Source organism: Myotis myotis, unplaced genomic scaffold (genome assembly GCF_014108235.1).
Source record: "Myotis myotis isolate mMyoMyo1 unplaced genomic scaffold, mMyoMyo1.p scaffold_m19_p_2, whole genome shotgun sequence".
NCBI lineage: Eukaryota > Metazoa > Chordata > Mammalia > Chiroptera > Vespertilionidae > Myotis > Myotis myotis.
In genome coordinates, this window is record NW_023416324.1 from 43,473,000 (window position 1) to 43,499,348 (window position 26,349).

Consider the following 26,349-nt stretch of genomic DNA (forward strand, 5'->3'; position numbering starts at 1 on the left):
AAGCTGCACCACTGATAGAGAGATGAGTATACAGACACTACAGAAATAAACAAATATATTTTAACACTAGAGACCCGGTGCACAAATTTGTGCACAGGTGGGATCCCTTGGCCTGGCCAGCAATCGAGGCCAATTGGGCCTGAATGGCCGGGGGAAGGGACCGCGAGAGGTTGCTCAGTGTGGGAAGTTGGCTGTGGGAGCACACTGACCACCAGGGAGCAGCTCCTGCGTTGAGCATCTGCTCCCTCATGGTCAGTGCGCGTCATAGCAACTGGTCGTTCAGTCATTCGGTCGCTTAGGATTATATATATAGATTATTCTCACCTTTATTACAAGAAAGACATCTTGGGAAGGATAAGTGATAGAAAAAATAGCTGATCTTGCCAGGGTGGTAATGGCAGCAGGTGGTACATGTGGACGTAGCAATCCTTTCATCTGCTCAGAATTAAGGTCAAAATAAAAGTTTTCTGAAATCTAAAAAATATAATCATATCAAATTTTTAAATCTGTACATTTTATAAAAACTCACAAAAATCATACATCTCCAATCTTAAACTATTAGATATTAAAATAATATACTATAACATACAGTTTATCATATATGTCACTGCCTATTCTTTACATGTCTAAATCCAAAGAAATGTACAAACTATTTGCAAAATATAATATAATAAACATAGTCTAAAGAAGCATATCCCAAACTCTTCTGATTGGAAATGTAAACCTCTAATACAATATACAAAGAAATTATTATTGAGATGAATTATCCCAAATTGTCTTTAAAAATTATATGAACAATATCTCAGCAGTTTTGATTTAGCAAATACAAGTTGCTCAAGCAAAGTCCCACTGCAGAAAACCGTAATATTTTGACAGCAGAAGTCACTGAAGGCACTTTAAGTTTCTACTACACTTCAGGCTTAGAATATACAAGCAAGAAAGACAGCCTTTCTTGCTTAGTGTCAAAGATAAGACAGCCTTCTGTAAATGATGATGGTAAAACTAACAGCAGTATTTAAGACAGAATATTTAAAATATACATAAATGATGTTGTAGTAAGAAATTGAAAATTATGTCAACAAAAACTCACTGTTATCATTGTTACCTTTAATAGATTGCCTAAAATGCTTTTCTTGTAGTATCTTTTCTTGTTTTTAAATTAAAAGTTGCTTCTGCTACTGGCTTTTGAACTCTTTCAATGAAATAAAATCTAGGTATAAACTAAATTATTTCATAGTAAGAATATATTTAACAAGCCTTAAATTTCCATTTTTCGTTGTAAAATATCCATCTTTAATAATTCTCGAAAAATTGTTATTTATTTATCTTATAAAACAACTTAAAATCAGGTTTCTGAAATCTATTATGTTTAAATCATATAACCTTACCTTTTTCTTTTCCTTTACATCATATAAAGCCAAACTTGCAAAAATAGGTTCAATTTCAATCTCAAACCTTTAGGAAGAAAAACAATGAAGTAGTTTAAAAATAAATATAAAATACATAATTGGAGAGAAATTCTCATTCCAAAAATAATCTCAATATCGTGTACTTTTCTACATCTGTGCTACACCATCTATGCTACCCCGCTTCTTCCTGAAACACTTTTCCAGGTATATCTTTCAATTTATATCAACCATTACCTCCTCTAGGTAATCTTCCTTAATTTCTCCTATAAGTAATCTCTGCCTAAAAGCTCATGGCATTTTAATCCTACCAGACCTGAGGCCCTGAAACTAACTGTCCCCTATACCTGGGCTCCTGAGCATTAAAGAGAAAAAATCAACATGATATAGAAAAATGTTAGTTACATGCAAACAAGTGGTTAGAATAAGATGGAACTTGGAGACATTGTAGAAAATAGGTCTACCTTTCATTTACTTTTCATCTAGTGCCAATATTCCACCTTTGTGTGGAAATTACCGAAAAATCGGTACAGCAGTCTAGTAGGGTTAAGTCCACTTTTTGACACTAAGTACTTACTTAACTATAATTTGGTTATTTGTGTATGTAGATATGTAAGATTTTAAATAAACTTTAAAAGTAAAGACTTAATGTTTTCTTTTTCAGTTTGTAAATCACATACTCAATGTAATAAAATTAGGATACATAAATATATTTGGAAGAAAATGGGAGCATCCAAAACTTCACAACATAGAGAGAACCATAATTAACAGTTTAGTGCCTATCCATCCAGACTTTTCTCTATGTATAAATCCACTTATTAAATGGATTACTTTTTTAAATACAGAATGTCACTGTATACATATTTTACAGTCTGTTTTCAAACTTAATATTTTAGAGATATACGAGAGGCCCAGTGCACAAATTTTGTGCATGGGTTGAGGGGGGGGGGCGGTCTCCTCAGCTTGGCCTGCACCCTCTCCAATCCGGGACGTCCGACTGCCAATTCCTATGGGATAGGGCCTAAACCAGCAGTCATATATCCCTCTCACAATCTGGGATACTGGCTCCTAACCGCTCACCTGCCTGATCTCCCCTAACCACGCTGCCTGCCTGATCACCCATAACCACTCTGCCTGCTTGCCTGATGCCCCTAATTGCTCCCCAGCCTGCCTGATCCCCCTAACTGCTCTCCCCTGCTGGCCTGATCGCCCTAACTGTTCTCCCCTGCCGGCCTGATCCCCCTACCTGCTCTCCCCTGCCGGCCTGATCACCCCTAAATGCCTCTTCCTCAACCCCGCCACCGTGGCTTTGTCCGGAAGGACGTCCAGTCTAATTAGCATATTTGGCCTTTTATTAGTGTAGATTCCCATGACAAATATTAATCTCACTATCATTTTAAATGCTAGCATACTAATTTTCATTACTTATTTTATAACAGTATGTGTAAGTTGAGATGTCTGATTGACTTCCACAAACAATGACTTACATTTAGTAAGCACTCAATCAATATTTGCTGGTGAAATAAAATAGAAAGTTAATAAAATGGTAGAGCAGTGGTTATCAACCAAGGACTAATTTGTATCCAAGGAGAAATCTGGCAATGTCTGGAGATATTTTTGGTTATTATTATTACTGACATTTATTGAGCAGCGGCCAGGGAGGTGGCTAACCATTTTATATTATATAGGAGAGCCCCAGACAGAAATGTCAATAATGTTCATTTTTTTATCATATGACTATCAGTCAAAGTTCTTAGAGGAGAAAAACAACATATTTTTATTGGATTAAGAGTTTAATAAAAAGCCATTTACAAAGAATTGGGCATAACTTAGGGGAAACAATTACAGAGAGTGCTATTCGGTGGAATAGCAACATCGGCAGCTCATTACCATCCCTTGACCTAAAGGAAAATGTGCAAGTGGTAACCAAACTTAGAAAAAATATGGAGGACGCTTCACAAAAAACTGTGGCCCTGGGGACAGGGTGACAACTAATCGATGTGATCTAGCAGGGAATGAGTTAAAAAAAAACAAGTACCCCAACCTGATCTCACTCTCTTCCACCCTCTGACTTCTGATGCCTCTCTTAGCAGACCCCAACCAGATGCCAAAAGAATAAGGGTCTTGGTGATACTGGGTACATGGGTAAGCCTCTACTAGGCATCCTTTATAATACTTGGCAATGCTAGTCTTTTTGAATTGTCTGTCTTTTCTTACCCATTCCAGTGGGTAAATGGTATCATATTGGATTTTCAATATGCATCCTTTCATGTTTAATTAAACACATAAAGCCTTAGCTTTCAAAGGAAGAAAACTGCCTATGTTATCTAAACACAGAAGTGGCCCATCCTTATGAGTCACTTCTTTCAAAAAGCTCTATGAATTGAAACTTTTTTTCATAAGTCAGAACTAATAACTAACTGATAATATTAACATGATAGAGTAAAAAGAGTATAGGTTGCATAATGAGTATGCTAGTTGACCTCTGCTAATGCTTTTGAACCCTGGTTTCCTCATTTGTAAAATGAAGAAAATAGTATCTACCTTACAGAATTACTCTGAAGACAGCATGAAACAAAATAAGAGAAAGCATTTTGTGAAGCAGAATATAAATGTGAATATATATTTAACTTTTTTAAAGAAGGAAAAAAATATGTACTTCAAAAAAACAAAGCCTACCATGTGACAAAGGTACAATCAATTCTTCAATGAAAAAGATACGTTGTCTTTATATTCCTCACACCAAAAAAATACTTCTCAGAAGAATGCAGTAAACAAAAGTATGCAGTAAACAAAATGAATACTCACTTGAGTGATAAACATTTTACAAGAAGTCTTTGACCAAAATGTTCTTTGGGGACATCAGGAATACTAAGTCGTTCTATTGGTTCTTCCTACAAATTGACAAGCAACACCAAAATGAACCTGCTTATCATATTTCAACCCTTCACAATTTCTTTAAAAACTTATTTTATTAATTTAGTACTTTTAGTCTTCACAATTGAACACAAAATAGAATGACCTATTTATTCTAGAACTGGATTGTAAGTGAGCTAAATTCACAGAAATTACTCATTAATAATAAATTCATTAGAATAAAAAGTATGTTTCATTTATAAAAATTATAGCTATGGCTCAGTTGTGATTTATTCCCTACATTATTATACTATGCTATATGTAATTCATACTCCCAAAATGTCTATTTCATAATTACTTGCTTCTTTATTCCCAAATAACTATACCTCATCTGGTGATGGATGCAAAGCAAAGAGTTCCTTGTGACGGTTTGATTTCCTTTGGTCATCATTCTGACGGTCTATTTCTTCATTTGGAGTTCGATCAAGTAAATTGGGAAGCAGAGCATCAGGAAGTGAATTTTTCAAGTCAAAAATACTGCAGGCCCAGCTACCCCTTGGAGTATCATCTATTGACATTGAACGTCTTTTAAGATCATCCTGTCATGCAAAATATTAAAAATAAATATATGAATTAATGAATAAAACAAACTATTTTAAAATATCATTTTATAGTAATTTCAAAATAAAAGTATTACTTGCTCATCCTGGTAATTGCTGCCATCTGGAGCTTCATCAGATTCAAACACCTGTTTTGGCAAACCTTTTTGCCTTTCTTTCTGTTTATCTAATGTATTGGGATTAAATCCTGTTCCCAGTTTATGATATCTATACAAAATAAAACAGTTATGTAAATATCAATTTTTAAAAATTTTCCACTTTTTAATCATTAAATAATAAGCCAAATATTATCTGAATATTTATTTACATAATAAAGATATACACTAGCAGTTTTGAGTGTGCTAAACAATTAACCAGAGGTTTAAGAAAACTTCCATTCCAAGTCCTTTTAATCCAACTACAAAGCAGGTTATGAGTTTCCAGAAGTAAATCATACTCTCCTTTTCATGACAATCCTATCTAGTAAAGAGGTAATATGCAAATTGACCATCACTCCAACACACAAGATGGCCGCCCCTATGTGGACACAAGATGGCCTGCAGGGGAGGGAAGTTGGGGGGGACCCAGGCCTGCAGGGGAGGGCAGTTGGGGGCGACCAGGCCATCAGAAGAGGGCAGTTAGGGGCAATCGGGCCGGCAGGGGAGCAGTTAGGCGTCGATCAGGCTGGCAGGGGAGCAGTTAGGGGCAATCAGGCAGGCAGACAGGCAGGCGAGCGGTTGGGAGCCAGCAGTCCTGGATTGTGAGAGGGATCCCAGATTGGAGAGGGTGCAGGCTGGGCTGAAGGACACATACAACCCCCGCCCCATGCACGAATTTCGTGCACCGGGCCTCTAGTGTATATATAATTTACAGCTATACTTTCAATTCAGAGAATAGATCAGTAAAAATAAAGGATGAGAGAAGCCAGGTTAAAGAATAAAATGAGAGAGGAAAATATATATTGCATTCATAATATAAGAAGGCAAAAAATATATAAAGCATTGAATCTTAAATTTCAAATAGGCAAAATATTTTTGCTCTATCTCATTAGGTATAAAATGTCTTAACCTAAAGATGCAGACTTCTAAAATGAAACCATCAGGATCTACATCACCGTACACATATATTATTTAGTTAACATATATCGTTACACTCTTAAATGAATGTGACCTTCTTTCCTAACAACCCAATATCCAAGAATATCAAGGAGAAACACTAAAATCAAAGAGCAATTATTGTTCCACAGCTCAAATAGCCAAACAGGGTAAATTTCTAATTGAAGCAAAAACAATTACGATTACCAGAGGATGATATGGTTCTTGTATCAGACAATTTATGAAATAGTAAAGAATCATATTGAATATGAATCATTCACATCATGTCTTGTTGCTAAAGATATTAAAATAGAAACTACACTGTTATTTATAATTATTATTGTTATTAGTACCACCATTCAAACCACTGTCACCATCAGCTAGTGCCAACTGAGCACCTAATTTTGTAGAGTGCCATGGACTGTGACCTTAAGAAGCATCCCCCAACTTGCATAGAAGGCAGTGCTCTATGCTTATATTACTTGTAATAGTGCCCCCAAGCTCAAGTTCAAGTAAAATAAAATGGATATCCCTTTGGGGGAAAAACAGAAACTATACTATATTCATATCACAGCATAATCAAATAAAAGAAAGCATTTGTCTTTGGAAGAACTAAAATAAAGGTATGCCATATAGTAATATAAAAGGTGTTATTCAGAAGAAGATGTTTTAACCTTTCATGAAATGGTTAGAGTGCCTTAATTTGTGAATTGCATATCTAAGCTGCTCTAATAAACCAGAATAGTGTTGCATTCTGCCTCATTTATGTTCTAAAAAACTGACAGTATAAAATTCAAGAGAGCTAAGGAGAATGGCATGATTCATGTTCAATATTCTTTATATATTACTAGAGGCCCAGTGCATAAAATCCGTGCACGAGGCGTGGGGTGGGTCTCCTCAGCCCAGCCTGCACCCTCTTCAATTGGGATCCCTCTGGGGATGTCCGACTGCTGGCCTGATCGCCCCTCACTGCCTCTGCATTCCAGCCAATTGGCCCTAACTGCCCCCTCCCTGCCAGCCTGGTCACTCCTAACTGCCCCCCCCCACCAGCCTGGTTGCCCCTAACTGCCTCCCCTGCCGGCTTGATCACCCCCAACTGCGCCCCCTGCCTGCCTGGTCGCCCCTAACTGCCTCCCCTGCCGGCCTGGTTGCCCCAAACTGCCCCCCCACCAGCCTAGTCACCCCTCACTGCCCCCCCTGCCAACCTAATTACCCTCCAACTGCCCCCCTCTGCTGGCTTGGTGGTCCCAAACTGCCCCCCCTTCTGGCCTGGTCACCCCCAACTACACCCTCTGCTGGCCTGGTCGCCCCCAATTGCCCCCACCACCAGCGTGGTCACCCCTCACAGCCCCCCCCCGCTGGCCTGGTTGCCCCACGCAGCCTGCTGTTCAGTCATTTGATCATCCCTCACTAACCCCCCTGCCGGCCTGGTCGCCCCATGCAGCCTGCTATTCAGTCATTTGGTCGTCCCTCACTAACCCCCCTGCCAGCCTGGTCGTAGGCAGCCATCTTGTGAGGGCGTGGGGGTTAATTTGCATATCACCTCTTTATTATATAGGATCTTTCTGTCCTCTGGCCAATTGCTACAATAAGGCTCTACATAATTACCCATCTAACCACACACATTACCATTTCTATGACTTCCTATCATGGCATTCTCACCCTCATTTCTTCTTTTCCAGACACACTGACCTTTTTTCTATTCCTTGAACATTCCTAGCATGCTTCTAATATGAAGCCTTTGCATGTACTGTTCTCCCCTCTACCTAATGCCCTCTTCCCCCAGATACCCAAAGTGCTCACTATTTTAATTCCTTCAGGTCTTTGTTCAAATTCATGTTTATCAGATTACTTACATAAATTAGAAAATTTAGTCCATAATCTTGGCTCTCTCTATCCCCCTCACGCTGTTTTTTTTTCTCCCCAAGATTTACATCCATCAAATCTAGTATATATTATTTATCAGTGTTTGTTTATTGTCCCCATTGCCCTCATCCCAAACTAGAATGTAAGCTCCATGAGGGCAGGAATTTCATTTTGTTGATTGCTTAGTATAGTGCCTGGCACACACAGACTCTCAGTTAAGTACTTGATGAATGAGTAAATAAATAAAGTACTTTCTGTCCCTTTCTCCTTTGTGCTGAATTGTGGAAGATTTATGTCTTCATCTATTCCACTCTTCCATCACATCTACTCTGCCATTAAGCACATCTGCTGAGTTTTTAATATTTTTCATTAAAAAAATTTTAATTTCCAAAGACATTTGTCTGGCTACCATATCTGTTCAAATCTCTTTGAAGATATTAATTATATACACATATATACTTATGTGTCCTGATAAGTAGTCCATTAACTGTTTCATAATTGCTAGTTTTTTATTCGTAGTGTCATAATTCTTTTTCAAATGCAATGATTTTCATCAAATACTTGCCAATTCTGGGTTCTATACTTACTTTTGAATTTGTACCCCATATCTGTCTGGAAATACTGTATCTGCTCAACCCAGTCCATATCCAGTAGTTGTGGAGAAGAGGCAAGTCATGCTGCCAGGCAGTCTGTCAGTACCTGGTCTTCTGGGAATAAGGGCTCCTTCTTACAAGGTTTGCCCTCTCTGGGCACCATACTATCAACTCAAGGCCCCATAAGTGCTGCTCTCTTTAAAAAGGCACATGATGCAGGGGTTTCTAAGCAAACAAATGTCAACAGTACCCCAGGCCACTCTTCCACTGCCTATATTCACTGCTTCTGAGCTTAAAACACTATATACAGGGTGCATGGCAAAAGTAGGTTTACAGTTGTAAGTACAGGAAACACAGAATTTATTCTTGTATTATTATTTCTTAATTATTTTCCATATGAACTGCAAACCTACTTTTGCCCAACTATGTATAGTTCTATCTTCCAGGGATACTTTAAAACTTCTAGTCTATCAAAAGTACCCTTTTTGTCTTCCATTTACCACTGAAGATAATAAATAATATCTAGTATAACAAAAAATATGTATAAGCTTTGGAATCTGATGCCCCTATGTTCTAATCTGGCTAACTCACTATTTGGCTGTGGGAAATCGAAGAATTTACTTAACTACTCTGAGCCTAAGCTATTTTTCTGTTGAAACCTTAAATGAGATGAGTATAAAGTGCTCAATAAAATGGCCAGCACATAGTAAATACTCATAAACATTAACTACCTGACCCTATTGCCTAAATCAAGGTCAGCTACACCATGATTAAAATTAAGTAGTAAATTCCATAATTCTAGGTTAACATATTTTACAATTAATCTTTCATTAAGATTTCTGATTATAAGTTTCCAACATACATGTATAGAAGTAAAGACTTCTGAGTTATCTGACAGAGGGACAGCTCTCTTCCCTAAAGTCTAAAAGTTGGCTATTGAAATAGTTATCAAAAGTGTAAGTTCATAAAAACAGGTCTTCTTTAGAAAGAGTAAAAATCTATGCTTTTATTAGGTCACACTAAAACTAAAAAGCGTGTCAGCAGTATCCCCAAGAGTGATGCTTAGCACAATATTAAATCCAGTGAAATAAGACGAGCCATAAGGGCAAAACAATAAGCAATGGAGACATCATTGTTGCTGGAACAATAGCGTACAGTACTTCATTTCTGAAAACTACAGAATAGAAGTCATGAAAGAATTCTCCACTATGTCAGTCATCATATTTCCTTTAAAAAAAAAAAAGGCTTAAAAGTCTCATTTGCAAGTAGCAAAATAAAAGGAGTTTTATTTGAAGTTGAGTGTTTTATTATTAAACTTTCCTATTTTCCTACAAGACTGTTGCTTCAATGTATAAAAACAGCACCAGTAAACACAGTATATTATAAAATTAAGTATTGTTCATCATTTGACACTGTAAGGACTACCAAAAACTTTCTCCACTGCCAGTCATTTTCAGTGGAAATATCATTAAGTATTTTGACCCAAATCCAGAGACCGATTTAAGGAGTTATAATCCTATCTAATAAAGAGGGAATATGCTAATTGACACCTTTGCAAAGATGGGGGCACCCACAGCCAATAAGGAGGGAATATCCTAAGTGACTGCCACGCCCTCAAAGATGGCGGCGCCCACAGCCACAAGATGGCTGGCAGGGAAGGGCAGTTGTGGGCAATCAGGCTGGCAGGGGAGGGCAGTTAAGGGCAATCAGGCCAGCAGGGGAAGACAGTTAGGGGTGACTAGGCCTTCAGGGGAGGGCAGTTGGGGGCGACCAGGACTGCAGGGGAGGGCAGTTGGGGGGGACCAGGCTGGCAGGGGAGGGCAGTTGGGGGTGATTGGGCCGCAGGGGGGTGGTTAGGGGGTGATCAGGCTGGCAGGCAGAAGCAGTTAGGGGCAATCAGGCCGGCAGGCAGGCGAACGGTTGGGGGCCACCAGTCCCGGATTGTGAGAGGGATTCCAGATTGGAGAGTGAGCAGGCTGGGCTGAGGGACACCCCCCCACCACCACCCAATGCACAAATATCGTGCACCAGGCCTCTAGTATTATATAAGGTTTAAGATAACAATGTTATCCTTGAATTACATAAATTTTATAACTAGATTTTACCACAGATAATTCCAGGAATTCTGAATATTATAACTGTAGCCCAGCCTAAAAATCATAGGGTGTTCTAAAAAGATGCATATTATGTTTATCTGCAATCATTAAAAAGTTAGGGGCATTTTCTTCCAGTAGCATTTTTGTAGTTTCTTTTTCCATTGGTATTACTAAAAACTGCTATTTTAAATCTCCTATCCACCACTAATTTCTGACAACTATGCTAGACCAAGTTGTTTCATGCTACTTTATTTTGGGGGGGGGGGGGGTCGTCCATTTTCACTCCTCAATACTTTTTATGCATTTCACACATGTTTCTTCACTCATTAGTTCATCTTGTTCTGAAGGGTTACTCAGTGTCAACTTGATCTGCCAACCATCTTCATAATAAGCTTTGTTGGTAAGTCCTGGATTTTCTAGAGCTTCATTAATTTCAGTTATTTCTTCTGACAGAAGAGAACAGGATTCGCTAGCAGCTGTCACACTTTCCAAAGCACTACATTCATCGTTTGTTCAATTTTGTCCCAATTTCAGGCAGAGTACAGTATATAACATCTCCCAAAGCTTCCTGTGCAAAATTGCTGACTCCCACTGTTCTAATATCATTTTCTGTTGTTATCCATTCATGTTTCTCTGTGAATTTACACAGGGAAAGTAGACTGGGGCTGGTGCACAGCATCCTGACAGCACGAGCCTTCAGACCCCCTGGCCTCCGTGGTTAGGGCGTGGCAGGTGCAAGTTCTGCGCTGCAGGTAACACCATGTTCACAGGAGTCTATTTTATTTATTAATCTGATGTTATATTTCAAAACTATCCATGAGAAAAATAAATTTTGTGGTAGAATAAAACATTGTTTTTTATAAATATTTGCCGGAGGCCGGTCCATCCTTGTTGCTTGACACAGTCACTGCAGGGAAGAAACATCTGCACAGCATATGTTTCAAGGGACCTGGCATACTGTTCTTAATATGTTTGCTCCCCTTCTTAGCGCTATGTGTTGTAACCAAGGCCACCTCCCCCAGAAAGGTTGTTTCCCCAGGTGGGGATTTTTCCCTGGAGTTAGGGATTAACAGGACTAAGGAAGGGAATAAATCAGTAAAACCCCTTAACTAAGTACCAGGTGGGTAGTTAATCACCTTAACTACGAACAATCACGCTTAAGTTACATAATCTTTACTTAGGATAATCTCCTTCAGTTACTTCCTTGTAGCTTAACAGAACAGTAGAGTAGTGACCTTGGAATGGAGATAACAAATGCCCTAACCTTTGGAATTGAATGGATAGGATTAAAATCAAATGGTATAAATACAGATGTAACAGGAGAATAAAGAGAGAACCTGGCTAGAGAACCTGGCTATGCTGATCACCTGAACTGCCTCTATGTCATTTCTTCTTTGCCGACTCCATTCACATCTTTGGGAACCCCTGGACCGCTGGGGCTGGACCCCAACAAATATTTACCTGATTGAATGGATAGATAAAAGACTTGTAAAAATTTATGCCCTAGCTGGTTTGGCTCAGTGGATAGACCATCCATCTGTAGACTGAAGGGTTCCGGGTTTGATTCCAGGTCAGGGCACATGCCGGGGTTGTGGGCTCGGTTCCCAGTGTGGGGCATGCAGAAGGCAGCTGATCAATGATTCTCTTTCATCATTGATATTTCTATATCTCTCCCTCTCTCTCGTCCTCTCTGAAATCAATAAAAATACATTTAAAAGTCAAAACAAAACAAAAACCTGATCTTTAAAAAAAAAAATTTTAGTTAATAAAAGGCACAAATATCTCAAACAGCTTGATCTGGAAAAGTAACTTAAGCCCTAGCTGGTTTGGCTCAGTGAACAGTGTCGACCTACGGACTGAAGGATCCCGGGTTCAATTCTAGTCAAGGGCACATGCTGGGGTTGTGGGCTCAATCCCAGTAGGGGGCATGCAGGAGGCAGCTGATCAATGATTCTCTCTCATCATTGATGTTCCTATCTTTCTCACCCTCTCTCTTCCACTCTGAAATCAATAAAAATATATTTAAAAAATTTTAACTTAACTACTTAAGTTTCAATAAATTGAATTCTTTTTTAATAATAAAATTACTCATCAATAACTATCCATGATTTCCCAAAAGAATTAGACTACAAATTATTTTAATTATATACTATCAGTTATTAGCGATCTATGATAACATGGAAATATTATCTCCACAAACCTATCTACACTAATAAAAGAGAAAGATGCAAATTGACCATACCTTTGAGACGCCCACCGGCCAATCAGGAGTGAGTATGCAAATTACCCAACAAAGATGGCAGACTAATTTGCATATGCAGGTGCCGAGCAGCCAGGGGCAGGACACTTGCGTTCCGCATTGCCCCAGCCGCTCCGGGCCTCTGGGCAGCATGGGAAGGCGGAAATGTGGCTCTGGGCTAGAGTGAAGGCGGAAAGGCGGCTCCAGCGGGAGCAAAGGTGGTGCCAGCAGCCAGGGGAAGGAAGGCCCATTCTTGCACGAATCTTCGTGCATCTGGCCTCTAGTTATTTTATAAGAAAAGTAAGTAAAAGTAATTGTGGAACTCCTAGAGAGAAGACATCTAGCTGAAGACATCCTTTGCTTCTTCAGCTATTTGTTTAAAGAAATTTTCAGGTTTCATAATTATTATTCATTTACCTTAATCCACTTATAGATCCTACTTAGTATTTTTAAATGCTATAATAAACATATAACTTACTTTCTGATCACAATTGCCCAGTCTTCTGTATAACTTCTTATACAATCTCTAACATGTGGATCCATTTCACTATTTTAAAAAAGAAAACATTTGTAATTTAGACAGAAAAGCAGTGATGTTGTGAATTTGGTTGCTATAGCTCTATGTTTGTATAACAGAAAATAACCCCACCATAAGAAATAGGATATAAATCAAATAATGGATCATAGCCTTTCTGTAGTTACTGAAACCAAAAATAGGTTAATGTTTCCTTACCTTTCTTCAGGTACAGCTGAAACAAGGGTTCTGCAGTCCCTAGGACTATGAACAACTTCAATATCATCTGGAGGGAATTCAACCAACTCCCTTAAAGGCCCAGAATCCACACCTAAAGGATGAGTAGCAAGGTACTCTTCCAAATCCACTGCATCCACTGCTTCTGTAAGGGGCACCTTTATAAAGGGGGGGTGGGGAGGGAGGTGGTAGGGGATAAGAGGTGAATGGAAAGGAAGAGGCAAATGTTAAGAATTTTAAAACTTTAAGCAAATAATTTTTATTCTTTAAAATATAATAAGTTTTAACCTAATTACTTCTACATTGTCAACAGATGCACTAAAGAAACTACGAGGTTTTGGGTTATAATCTCTTTAATCCCCTTGCTTAGACTTTATCCATGCCTCTCATGTAAAGCCAGCAATGATCATTAACAGTTTATAATACTTTACAGTGACAAAATGCTCACTGAGGAATTCTTTTTTCTTTTTTATATCTTTGGAATTTTCATTTCTGAGTTTCTAAATAGTACTTTTATTTTATTTGTTGCTATTGTTGATTATCCTAGTAAAAACATATAACCAGACTGTGGTAAGCTAAAAAATGGCCCTCCAAAAGATCTCCCTGTACCAATCCATGGACCTTTCATGACAAAAAATTAAGATAGCCCTAGCCAGTTTGGCTCAGTGACTAGAGCGTCAGCCTGCTGAAAGGTCCTAGGTTCGATTCTGGTCAAGGGCACGTGCCTGGCTTGCCACAGTAGGGTGCGTGCAGGAAGCAGCCAATCAATGATTCTCTCTCATCATTGATGTTTCTCTCTCTTTCCCTTTCTGAAATCAATAAAAGAAATATTTAAAAAATAAATAAAAATAAAAGGTATGATCTATAATGTGGACATTATCCTTAATTATTTGAGTGAGTCACAAATGCAATCATATACAGCTTTATATGAAGACAGTAAGAGTTGGGCCACACAGAGGAGAAAACCATATGAAGACATAACAAAGACAGATCTGAAGATTCTGGCCTTAAAGATAGAAGTGATGCAGTTATAAGCAGCCATAAGAATCTGGAAGAGGCAAGGAACTAATTCTTTTCTAGATCCTCCAAAGGGAGTGAGGCCTTGCCAAAACCTTGATTTCAGTCCATTGATGCTGATTTGGACATAAGCACTGTAAGGAAATAAATTTATTTTGTTTTAAGCTACCCAATTTGTGGTAAGTTATCACAGCAGCCAAAGGAAACTAATTCACAGACCACATTAAAAGTTTCTATTAGTAATAACAGAATATTCAGGGCATTCCTTAGCCAAGTTGAAAATATACTTTTTATTAAGACACCCAACTTCTTTTCTGATTCAAGAAAGAAAAAATATTCAGGCAAAACTATAAAGGATTATATAACAAATGTACAGATGTGGACCATTGGTGTTCTGAAAAAAATACAAAAACACACAGAATTACCATATGATGTACCAATTTCACTTCTATATATATACCCCAAAAAACTGAAATAAAGACTCAAACTGATTTTGCACACTCATGTTCATAGCAGCATTATTACCCATAGCCAAAAGATGTAAACAACTCAATGTCTATCAACTGATGAATGGACAAACAAAATGTGGTTTACACATACAATGAAATATTATTCAGCCTTTGAAATGATAACACACTAGAGGCCCGGTGTACGAATTCATGCACAGGTGGGGTCCCTCAGCCTGGCTGGCAACTGGGGCCAGGGAGGGACCGTGGGAGGTTGGCCGGCTGGCTGGGGAGGGACCGCGGGAGGGGTCCAAGGCGTGTCTGGCCCTCTCACCCAGTCCCAATCTGCCAGAACCCAGCAGCAACCTAACCTACCGGTCAGAGCATCTGCACCCTGGTGGTCAGTGCACGTCATAGGGACTGGTTGAGCAGTCGACCGAATGGTCGGCCAATTGGTCAGATACTTAGCATATTACACTTTTATTATATAGGCTGATACAACAAGGATGAACTTTGAAGACATTATGCTGAGTGAAATAAGCCAGATACAAAAGACAAACATTGTACAATTCCACTTATATGAGGTACATAGAATAGACAGATTCAGATATAGAAAACAGAGGTTACCAAGGATTGAGAGGAGAGAGAATAGGGAATTATTGTTTAACTAGAGGCCCTGTGCACAAAAATTTATGCACTGGTGGGGGGGGGGGATGTTCCTCAGCCAGACCTGTGCCCTCTCACAGTCTGGGACCCCTCGGGAGATTACCACCTGCTGGCTTAGGACTGCTCCCCGGGTGGCAGATGGCAGGCTCTATCCCAGGGTGCCTGCCCGGCCTCCCCGGGTTGCCCACGGCAGGCCCGGATGGAGGCGGGGCAGGCAGCAGATGGCGCTGCCCCACCCCGCCTGCAGTATGCAAATTTAACGGCCATATTTGTTGGGTTAATTTGCATACTCTTCTGATTGGCTGATGGGTGTAGCGAAGGTATGGTCAATTAGCATCTTTGTCTTTTATTAGTGTAGATGGGTATATGGTTTCATTTTGGGATAAAAAATTTCTGGAAATAGCTAGTGGCAATAGTTGCACGACACTGTGAATATACTTAATACCACTGAATTATACATTTAGAAATGAGTTGGTAAATTTTATGTTATGTATATCTTAACACCAGATAGATGTATAGATAAAAAATTTTTAAAGAACATTTTTTAAAAATTGAAGTCAATGCTTCTCCACCCAGGTATTCTTTTGGGGACAGTATAATTTTTAAGATTTAAAGTATCACAAATGAATATTCAATGAATATAATGACAAAAGTTGGGAGACCTTACACATGTCTAATTCAAAATTAATCTTTCCTCAGAATACCAACCGTATCAAGAGTAAGTTTTAGGCCCTAGCCAGTCTGGCTCAGTGTACAGAGCGTTGGCTCTGTGGACTGAAGGGTCCCGGGTTCGATTCCGGCCAAGGGTACATGGTCTGGTTGCGGGCTCTATCCCCAGTAGGGTGTGTGCCGGAGGCAGCCAATCAATGATTCTCTCTCATCATTGATGTTTCTATCTTTCTCTCCCTCTCCCTTCCTCTCTAAAATAATTTTTTTTAAAAAAAGAGTTTAGGGTAAGTGTCATAGGAAGCTATGACACTCTCTTAAAAACATTAACTCATACAGAGGATAATTGGTCTTGTTTCTATAATTCATAGAGGAGGTCAATGGCTTTCTAGGTGTAATGTTAGCTAAATCAAGGAAACAAATTTATTTCTGCTATAACTATCTCCATTCCCTCTGATGCCCATGGGGAGACAGCAGCCTGGGTTAGTCTTGGGATGTAGTGTGAGCTCCTTACAACTATAAATTATTTTACAAGATTCCAAAGAAAGATCCTGTATTCACTGACAAAAAGAAGGAGATTGCAACATGATTTTATAAGAGAGAGTGAATGATGGGGCAGTAAGCAGGGTTAAAGGGTGACAAAGAGAAGTAATAGGGAAGCACTAGAGAAACTCTCATAGTCAATGTGAGAACTTGTCTAACTTCAGCAATCATTGCACTGGAATTTTGGCTGACATGTTTATTTTATTTTTATTTTTATTTTGGCTGACATAGAGTAAAGATCTCTTTCAATCCTTGGCAGCATGCCATCAGAACTTCTGGCATTTAATTAGTGGTTGTTTGGGGCTGACAGAAAGGGGGTAAGAAGGTGATAGCTAAAGGATTGTTTTGTTTTTTCTTTGAGGTGATAAAAATATTCTAACTTGACTGTAGCAATGGTTGCACATATCTACAAATATATTAAATCCATTGAATTGTACATTAAATGGGTGAACTTGTATGGTATGTAAATTAAATTTCAATAAAGCTGTTTTAAAAAGTTGAGCCAGAATCTAATCAGTTACAGGAAATACAGAAGTAGAAAAACAAGTCTACAAGGAAAAAATTTCAAAAAAGCTGCACAGAATCTAATCAGTTACAGGAAGTACAAGAGATAGAGAAATAAGTCTACAAGGAAGCAAACATAAAATCTAAAAGGCAAGAAATACTACAAGACAACTAACCCAATTTCCTCAACAAGTCAATGGCATAAAAACAAAGTTAAAATTTCAGAATTGATTAAATCCTGAATGTAGTTTCAGAATTGACTAGGAAATCAACACTTCTATATCTACTAACACTCTCCCCCAACTCAAATTTCAGGAAAGAGTGAGGAAACAATAAATAAGGTTATGAAACTATTGATGCTATCCAATCTACTGGCTCCTATCTTTCCACTATTTTTTCATGGCCTAGTTAGTAATATACCAGTAACATACCATATCCATATTTTAAATATGCTACTTACTGTGGTATGATGGGATATATTGCCAACAATGTTGAGGTTTTTAAGCAGTTGAGGGGAACCACTGTACTGCCCAGAGATCTGCTTCCTAACTTCAGCAGCCACAGTTCTATAACAAAGAAAGCAAATACATTATTTTTAAAAAGAAAACAAACTAGGTTTAAAAAGGTAAGTATACTAAAGACTCATTTGAAAAACAACAAAACCTCAGCATGTCAATAAGACTATAAATTTATAAGGTATCAGTAAATACTGCTTACAATTACAGAAGAACATCTTTATAATGCTGATGTAGGGTATAAGACTGACAGACAACTTACATAAGGCTTTTTTCATATATGGCATATCAGGGAATATACTTGGGCTTACGATAGAGCTAGAAGCTATAAATATATGCATACATTAAAGTATATATTTTAAGGATATAAAATTAATTCTAAAATATTTGATTAACAAATTAACATATAAGAATTAGGAAGAGCCGAAACCGGTTTGGCTCAGTGGATAGAGCGTCGGCCTGTGGACTGAAAGGTCCCAGGTTCTATTCCGGTCAAGGGCATGTACCTGGGTTGCGGGCACATCCCCAGTAGGAGATGTGCAGGAGGCAGCTGATCGATGTTTCTCTCTCATCGATGTTTCTAACTCTCTATCTCTCTCCCTTCCTCTCTGTAAAAAAATCAATAAAATATATTTAAAAAAAAAAAAAAAAGAATTAGGAAGAAAAAAAAACCCTCTTTTTTCCTTTCTAATATTATTAGCTCTTCATTCATGCTCCAGAAAACTATTCCCTGTTTTTCTTAACTACTAAAAAATGTCATTATACTTTCATATTAATAGCTTTCCATACTCCAAGCCTAAGCACCTTTCCCAAATTCTTGTCATTGAACTTAAATTGCTTCCTAGAACACTGTTTCTCTCCTGTATCCACAAATTCTATTTTACCCTTACTAGTTTTAAGGGTGAAACTTAAATTCCAAGACCTCCATACAACAAACTTCTTGACTCACTATAACTAAAAATATCACCCTTCTTTAAAAGCCTTTTATCATAACATGAGCATGTATCATAACCTAACTTGCACTTTCCTCCTATTTATTTTTCCATGTGTCATGTACAATCTATATAAACAGAGGCAGTGGTTTCATTTTTTTTTTTTGTTTTCCCTAAAATATTTAACAAATGGTACTCAAAACAGCTGTATGTTCAGCCCTATGAAAAATATAGTATTACTTATTGACAATGAAGTAAACCACTAAGGCATTACCATAACGTAACCTGACAGGTAAGTCTTTATTTTGAATCAGGATTAGAGTTTAGAAGTTCCACAAATTCAAGCCAGTTTTGACCCTTGGGGGCATACTAGTATATAATATATTTACTTAAATAGCATTTCTAAAACAAAATATTTTAGATATTCAAGTGACTTTATAGCTCATATCTATATTCCTTAGATTCCAAAAAACTCTAAACCAAAATATTCAGCGAATCCTAAATCCTGTAACTAAACAACTTCTTCACATTAGTAATATTTTTATTAAGTAGAAAATATAACTCAGCAATACAAAATAAAGACCACTATCCACAGTTTTTATGCAATTATTTTCCTGGTGTCAATGCCTAACTTCTACCCTATGAGCATCAATCAACTGGCCGATTCTCTATTTTATAAAACTTGCCTGCTCTTCTTTCACTCTTTCGTCCTATCATTTCCATAGCACATAAAGTGAAACAGGCTTCATGACCTGGTTTCTGGATGATACTTTTGAACAGCCTGATGATACTTTTGTTCTGAAGGGTTTTGAAGCTCAGAGCCCTGAACATCTTGGTCCTCATTCAAATTTCCAGCTAAATTTCTAAACATCTCATTTTCTAAAAATTATCCAGATATTTTATATAACCTTTTCCCCTTCTCCTCATTTCATATCTCCTTGCTTTTTTATATATTCAATCATTCTACACACATTTATTGAACATTGTTATAAGCCAACTACTCATAACAGAAATTTTTGATATAATGTAAAAGAGCTATCATTCTTTAAGGTTCAAGATACTGAACTGCCTCAACTCTTTTTTCTATGGGTAACTTAAGGTACTTTAGATCACAGTTGTGTTTTATAAAAGGCTAATTCATTATTCATACTTGCCAAAACTTGGAAGTAACCAAGATGTCCTTCAATAGGTAAACTATAATATAGCCCATACAATTGAATATCATTCAGCAATATTTTAAAAATATCCTATCAAGCTATAAAAAGATATAAAAGAATACTGCTAAGTGAAAGAAGCCAATCTAAAAAGGCTACATATGATTTCAACTATATGATATTCTAGAAAAGGCAAAACTACAGTAACAATAAAAAGGTTAGTGGTTGCCAGGGAGTGCAGGGGGTCAGAAAAGGAAGGGATGCGTAAGTAGTGCACAGGGGACTTTTCGGGTGGTGAAACTATTCTGTATGATACTATAATGGTAGATAAATGTCATTATACATGTCAACACCTATAGAATGTACAACACAAAGAATAAGATGTAATCTATGGGCTTAATAATAATGTATCAATTTTGGCTCATCAATTATGATAAATGTACCACACAAATGCAAGAAGTTATAACAGAAGAAACTTGGTAGGGAAGTTTCTATATGAGAACTACATGGGAACTCTATATTTTCTCCTCAATTTTCTGTAAATCTAAAACTGCTCCCCCAAAAACTCAATTAAACAAAATAAGTAAATAAGCAAACAAGGTTAACTCAGAACAGACACAGGAGGAAGAAAAGAACATGAAGACAATAATTATAGGTTAGAAATGAAAACTAGATAAGGAATGAAATCTTTAAGAAGGGTAATACAGATTGAAGAGAGGGCCAAGGGCAAATCTGTACACTTCTGGATATGAAAAGATAAGAACATTCATTTCAATTCAAAGGTTCCCTGGTGGTCTAGTGGTTAGGGTTCGGCGCTCTCATTTCAATTCAGGACTCCCCTTTGCCCTTTTAATGAAACTACATGTTTGGAGTGTTTATTAAGTTTAGTTGAAAGGCCTTATAATCTCCTGATCCTTTTGTCAAGATGAGAATATGAAGAAACCTTCAAAAAGAGACAAAGAACGAATATTCTATGTCTATCTTCTTCAGTGTTACTCAACTCACTATGCCCTTACCTCACTGTTTCTGGGCCTACACCATGAATAATCTAATGTGTAAATGCTATTTCATCAAATTAATGATGTCACTAATGGGTTAAGTAGTGCGATTACTTCATGTATATCTAAGAAAGAAAATTCTTGCCAATTAACCATCACACCATCAATTAATTGGAAGACATACCCTGATTTCATATGTTAAGAAGTGAAACTTGAAATAAAGGAAATGAGTATTTCAGAAAGAGAATCTTTTCATACCAGACATACAAAAAATAATCCCCACTTTACAAATATTTGTCTTATTTCTGTATGACATAATTTTCCCAAAAAAAGAAAATTGATAACTGAAAATAAGAACCATTTCCAAACTGAGCTATAACAGCAATATCTGCAACCCAGACAGGGGATGTATTTACAATGAGATCTCTGTATAAAAAGACTTCATTAAATAGCAACTAGGAATTTTTCCCAAATAAAAAACAGTATCTCTTAACCATACTATGGTGCAGAGTATGCAAGACAAGAAATGTGATGAATACAGTTCTTGATAACAGTTAAAATACTTTATCAGATTACTTTTTCTGACAATTTTTGCTATACTTAGTGATAACACATATAGTAAAGCAATAAGGAAGTCCTATGTACTTCTAATAAGCTATTAACATCAACTGCAAAGTGGAAAGAAGAGTAGGTCAGAAATCCCCTAATTACTTATGCTCCTAATTTAGAATATCTTCTTCCCCTCCCAAAAGAACATGATCCAATATTTGACTTATTGGTCTCCTTATCAACTCTCTCTGCCATAGGATGTTGGAAATAACCAACACAAGACCCACATTCTGAGGGAAATTAATGTTGCATTTAATCTTTCCTCTAACCTCCTCTCATTTTCAGATGCGCCATCCAGCCATGACTTCCAGAATGACCCAAGGATAATAGGCTAATCTGGGTCTCTCATTGCCAGTCAGCCTGAGTAAAGTGAATAAGGAGAATTTAGACTAAAATAAAAGCACTTAGTTGAGCCATTTCTTTAATGTCACAAAAAATAGCTGCAATGTAACATGTCAAATAAGAGAACAAGACCTCTTGGAACTGGCACTGTTTATATCTAAGATAGAAGTCAGGGAAAAAGAGAAGGGTAAGAGAATATACCACAGAATATACGAGGTAAGAAAGTATATCAAAGGCAAGGCAAAAAAGGGCTAACTAAAAATCTCCAAAAGAAAAAGGACAAAATAGCTGATGATGTCCCAGTGCTGTGACTATCAAAGTCAAAGACTGGGGGGGGGGGGGGGGGGGGGGGAGGCAGGCAGGCAGGCAGGCAGGCAGGCAGGCAACAAATGGTTCTTGGACACTGGTGTGAAGAAACCAGCTATAAAAACCATTTCTGGGATTAATGAGATATTTGAACACAGAGAAGCAAGGTATTACATAATTAAGAATTACTGGTTTGTTTACTTTTAATGTGTGAAAACAGTATTAAGTGTGCAAGAAAATGTCCTTATATTTTAGAGATACAAATGATTTAGCTTAGACTCTTTAGTTATTATTACTCTGGCTTAATGAGGAAAACTAGCAAATTAAATATGAAGTACAGATGGGGCAAATACCCTTCAATCAGTGTATCACGGCCTCCATAAAGCCCTGCCTGATTATTTCTATTCTATTTCACTTAGGTAAGACACTCCTTTGTGCTTTCCAAGCACTCTGTGTTTATCCATATACGTTCAAAGAAATGGAGTTCCTAGGAGGCTAGTTCAGACAGGCAGAGTAGCCAGACTGCTTTTCACCGTAGTATACAAAGAATCTGGCCTTGTTGACACAGAATTTGATTTCAACAGTAGGAAAGCCTGGTTTATAAACATTCTCTTTAAAAAGAAGCATATAAATTGCAAAGTCAGTTTTTCTTAAATAGTTGTGATGCAACCCTCAACTATAAAATTCGGTGGAAAAGAAAAAGGTACAATTAAGTCTCAAGAATTTGGCTTCTCAGGCCTGGTACACTCTCACTCTTTAGGGGCACCTTTGCAACCTTCTTGAGGAATCGGGGAGGAATAAGAAAAACTTCACTTTCACCCTAGCTGGTTTGGTTCAGTGGATAGAGTGTCGGCCTGTGGACCAAAGGGTCCTGGGTTCGCTTCCAGGCAAGGGCAGCATGTACCTTGTTTACAGGCTCCTCCCCAGCTCGGCAGGAGGCAACCAATCAATGTGTTTCTCTCACATCAATGTTTCTCTCTGTCTTTCCCTCTCTCCCAATTTCCCTAAAAATCAATGGAAAAATATCCTCAGGTGAGGATTAACAAAACAAAAGAAAGAAAAGAAAAACTTCACATTTGACTGGAGTATGCTTTGCTGTCTCTTATTTTGTATAAATGTCCCAACGCAGGTTAATGTCAGCCAATAAAGAAAGTGTACAGAGTGGGGCAAAAGTAGGTTGACAGTTGTTCATATGGCAAATAATTAATAATTATTATTGTATTAAATAATAAATAATAACACAAGAATAAACCCACAACTACAAACATACTTTTGCCCCACCCTCTATATTCTTTAACTATGTCTGGTAGCTCTTTTCTACTTCATTGCAATAATTGAACAATACCTTAATCATGGCATCTATCAAATTGTTTTTGAAATCTATTTACCAATCTCCTTGCAAGGAACTAAGCAATTAAAAAGTAGATCTTCACATTATTTATCCTTACACCCTTTAGCAGAGTGCTTTAAAAAGGATTACAAGGCTACAGTGGAAAATGAGAATAAAGAGAAACTCATAGTTCCTCCCCAAAAAAGCAGTTCAATAAGAATGCTAGAATGGAACAAGTGATGTGAGCTTCTTTGGGGGAGGGGGGGGGGGTATAAGAGTGGAAAGAGAGAAAAGCAGGTAGGTAATAAAAATGAATTTAGAGATTACATCATATATGAACTTTCCAAATGACTTTTAGAGTAAACTAATCTATAAGTATAGTTGGTTTCTAATTTATTGGGAAGGGACAAAAACATATGCTATTTTGTCTATTACTGTCAAATAGATAAATATTTGCTGGTGGGGGAAATTCTGAATCCACAGATTTCTAAATGTATAACCTTTCTTTAAAAGCATAGCTGACACCATTATTATCCCATGTGTTAACTGGTAAGGTAAAAAATTACTACTGAAACTCTTTTTTTTTTTTAATATATTTTATTGGTTTTTTACAGAGAGGAAGGGAGAGGGATAGAGAGTTAGAAACATCGATGAGAGAGAAAGATCCATCAGCTGCCTCCTGCACGCCCTCCACTGGGGATGCGTCCGCAACCAAGGTACATGCCCTTGACCGGAATCGAACCCAGGACCCTTCAGTCCCCAGGCCGACGCTCTATCCACTGAGCCAAACCGGTTCGGCTGAAACTCTTATTTTTTAACAAGATATATAACATGTTTATATATCTCAAAGTAATCTCTAATATATCTTTACCATGTCTGCAAAGGGCTGGTTCCAGAATTACTTTCAAGCTTTATGAATATGCAAATAAAATTACTATGAGAAGCAGAATAGATTTTTCAATATAGAGAGAAGACAAAGAAAACAACTTGATCAAAGAAGACATCTTTAAAAAATAAATGTAACAAATATGTGCATGACATTAAAAAATTCAAACTTCAGGAAGAGGTAAAAAAAAAAGGTGTATCTCTCTACCACTTCCAATCCCCAGCCTTATTCCCCAAATGTAACCACTTAATGTTTTCTTAGGTATTCTTGAAGAAAAAGACGTATATTTATCAATATATATATATATATGTATATATATATATATATACACACATATACATATATCCCTTATTGCTTAATGTCCACATATGATATCATACAATAACATTTTCTTGATACATATCAGCACATCCTATATAATAAAGATGTAATATGCAAATTGACCATCACACCAACACACAAGATGGCCGCCCCCATGTGGACACAAGATGGCCTGCAGGGGAGAGCAGTTGGGAGGGACCAGGCCTGAAAGGGAGGGCAGTTGGGGGCGACCAGGCCTGCAGGGGAGAGCAGTTGGGGGGGACCAGGCCTACAGGGGAGGGCAGTTGGGGGTGATCAGGCCGGCAGGGGAGGGCAGTAGGGGCGACCAGGCCTGCAGAGGAGGGCAGTTGGGAGCAATCGGGCTGGCAGGGGAGCAGTTAGGTGTTGATCAGGCTGGCAGGGGAGTGGTTAGGGAGTGATCAGGCTGGCAGGCAGAAGTGGTTAGGGGCAATTAGGCAGGCAGGCAGGCAGGCGAGCAGTTGAGAGCCAGCAGTCCTGAAATGTGAGAGGGATGTCCGACTGTCTGACTACAATCGGACATCCCTCAAGGGGTCCCAGATTGGAGAGGGTGCAGGCTAGGCTGAGGGACACCTCCCCTCCCCAGTGCATGAATTTCATCCACCGGGCCTCAAGTAAAAAATAATACTCTAGCAATATTTATCAAGCACATGCAATCTACCTGACAATGAGCAAAATGTTACATTTGTTACACATCATTCATTTAATCTTCAGAACAACCCTATCTAGTAGAGTGAGTGGGGCCTTGACTTACGAGTTTAATTCGTTCTGTGACGGAGCTCGTAACTCAAATTACTCGTATGTCAAATCATAAAGTGAACAAGTGAGACACGTGATGCTGGGCTGATGTTGTGGCATTCACTGTGACGTTCACTGCGCCAACTAGCGGTGGGGTATCTGAAGCTGGCTTGTAACCCGAATTTTAGCTCGCAACTCAAAGCAAAAAATCGGCCAAGAGACGGCTCGTATCTCGAAAAACTCGTTAGTCGGGACACTCGTAAGTCAAGGCCCCCCTGTATTAACACCAAGATCTGAGCTTAACCACTGCTCTCCTTCTTTTTATCTGTAATAGAGTCCATGACATAGATAATCTGGAAGATATTTAGCCAGTCTCTATTGGTAGACATTTAGGCTATTTCTAGTTTTTGCAAAGACCATCACTGGAGTGTAAATTTCATTAGGGCAGATTTTTGTCTGAATCAAAAATTATGAGTAATTTTTATTGTCTCTTTTGTGCCTTTTTTCTGCAGTACTATGCATTATTATAATCAGAGGGAAAGATAGATATTTTTGAGATAAAAATAAAGTAACTTTCTCAAGCTTATTTTGAAAGGTAGAGCCAGGGTTTGAATTCAGATCCTTAAAGCTCCTCAGGCTTCTTTTTATGGAAGCAAGTTTCCAAAGATAAATTATTCTAGCTATAGTTAATATCAATAATTTCTCTATTCTTCAAAACCTAGCTATGAGGTCAGTTAAATATACCCGGGGAAAATATCTAGTTTTATATACTACCATATAAATAGGAACACTTTAATGACTACCGCCACTGTTATGATCTGCTTCCTACCTTTCATGGATGGCTAAATGAAACTCCCA

General features: G+C 38.0%; 1 protein-coding gene across 11 annotated transcripts in view; it reads right to left on the reverse strand.

Annotated features, from left to right (window-relative positions):
- Nucleotides 1-26,349, reverse strand: part of DOCK7 (dedicator of cytokinesis 7) — a 186,164-nt gene that overhangs the window by 144,934 nt on the left and 14,881 nt on the right. For all 11 annotated transcript variants that reach the window (XM_036352881.1, XM_036352879.1, XM_036352876.1 and 8 more), the window contains exons 2-9: nucleotides 17,803-17,908; nucleotides 13,483-13,658; nucleotides 13,228-13,296; nucleotides 4,960-5,089; nucleotides 4,649-4,861; nucleotides 4,215-4,300; nucleotides 1,389-1,455; nucleotides 325-474 (exon numbers count right to left, since the gene is read on the reverse strand). In XM_036352881.1, the coding sequence (XP_036208774.1) occupies nucleotides 325-474; nucleotides 1,389-1,455; nucleotides 4,215-4,300; nucleotides 4,649-4,861; nucleotides 4,960-5,089; nucleotides 13,228-13,296; nucleotides 13,483-13,658; nucleotides 17,803-17,908 (997 nt within the window). The remainder of the gene's footprint in view (nucleotides 1-324; nucleotides 475-1,388; nucleotides 1,456-4,214; nucleotides 4,301-4,648; nucleotides 4,862-4,959; nucleotides 5,090-13,227; nucleotides 13,297-13,482; nucleotides 13,659-17,802; nucleotides 17,909-26,349) is intronic.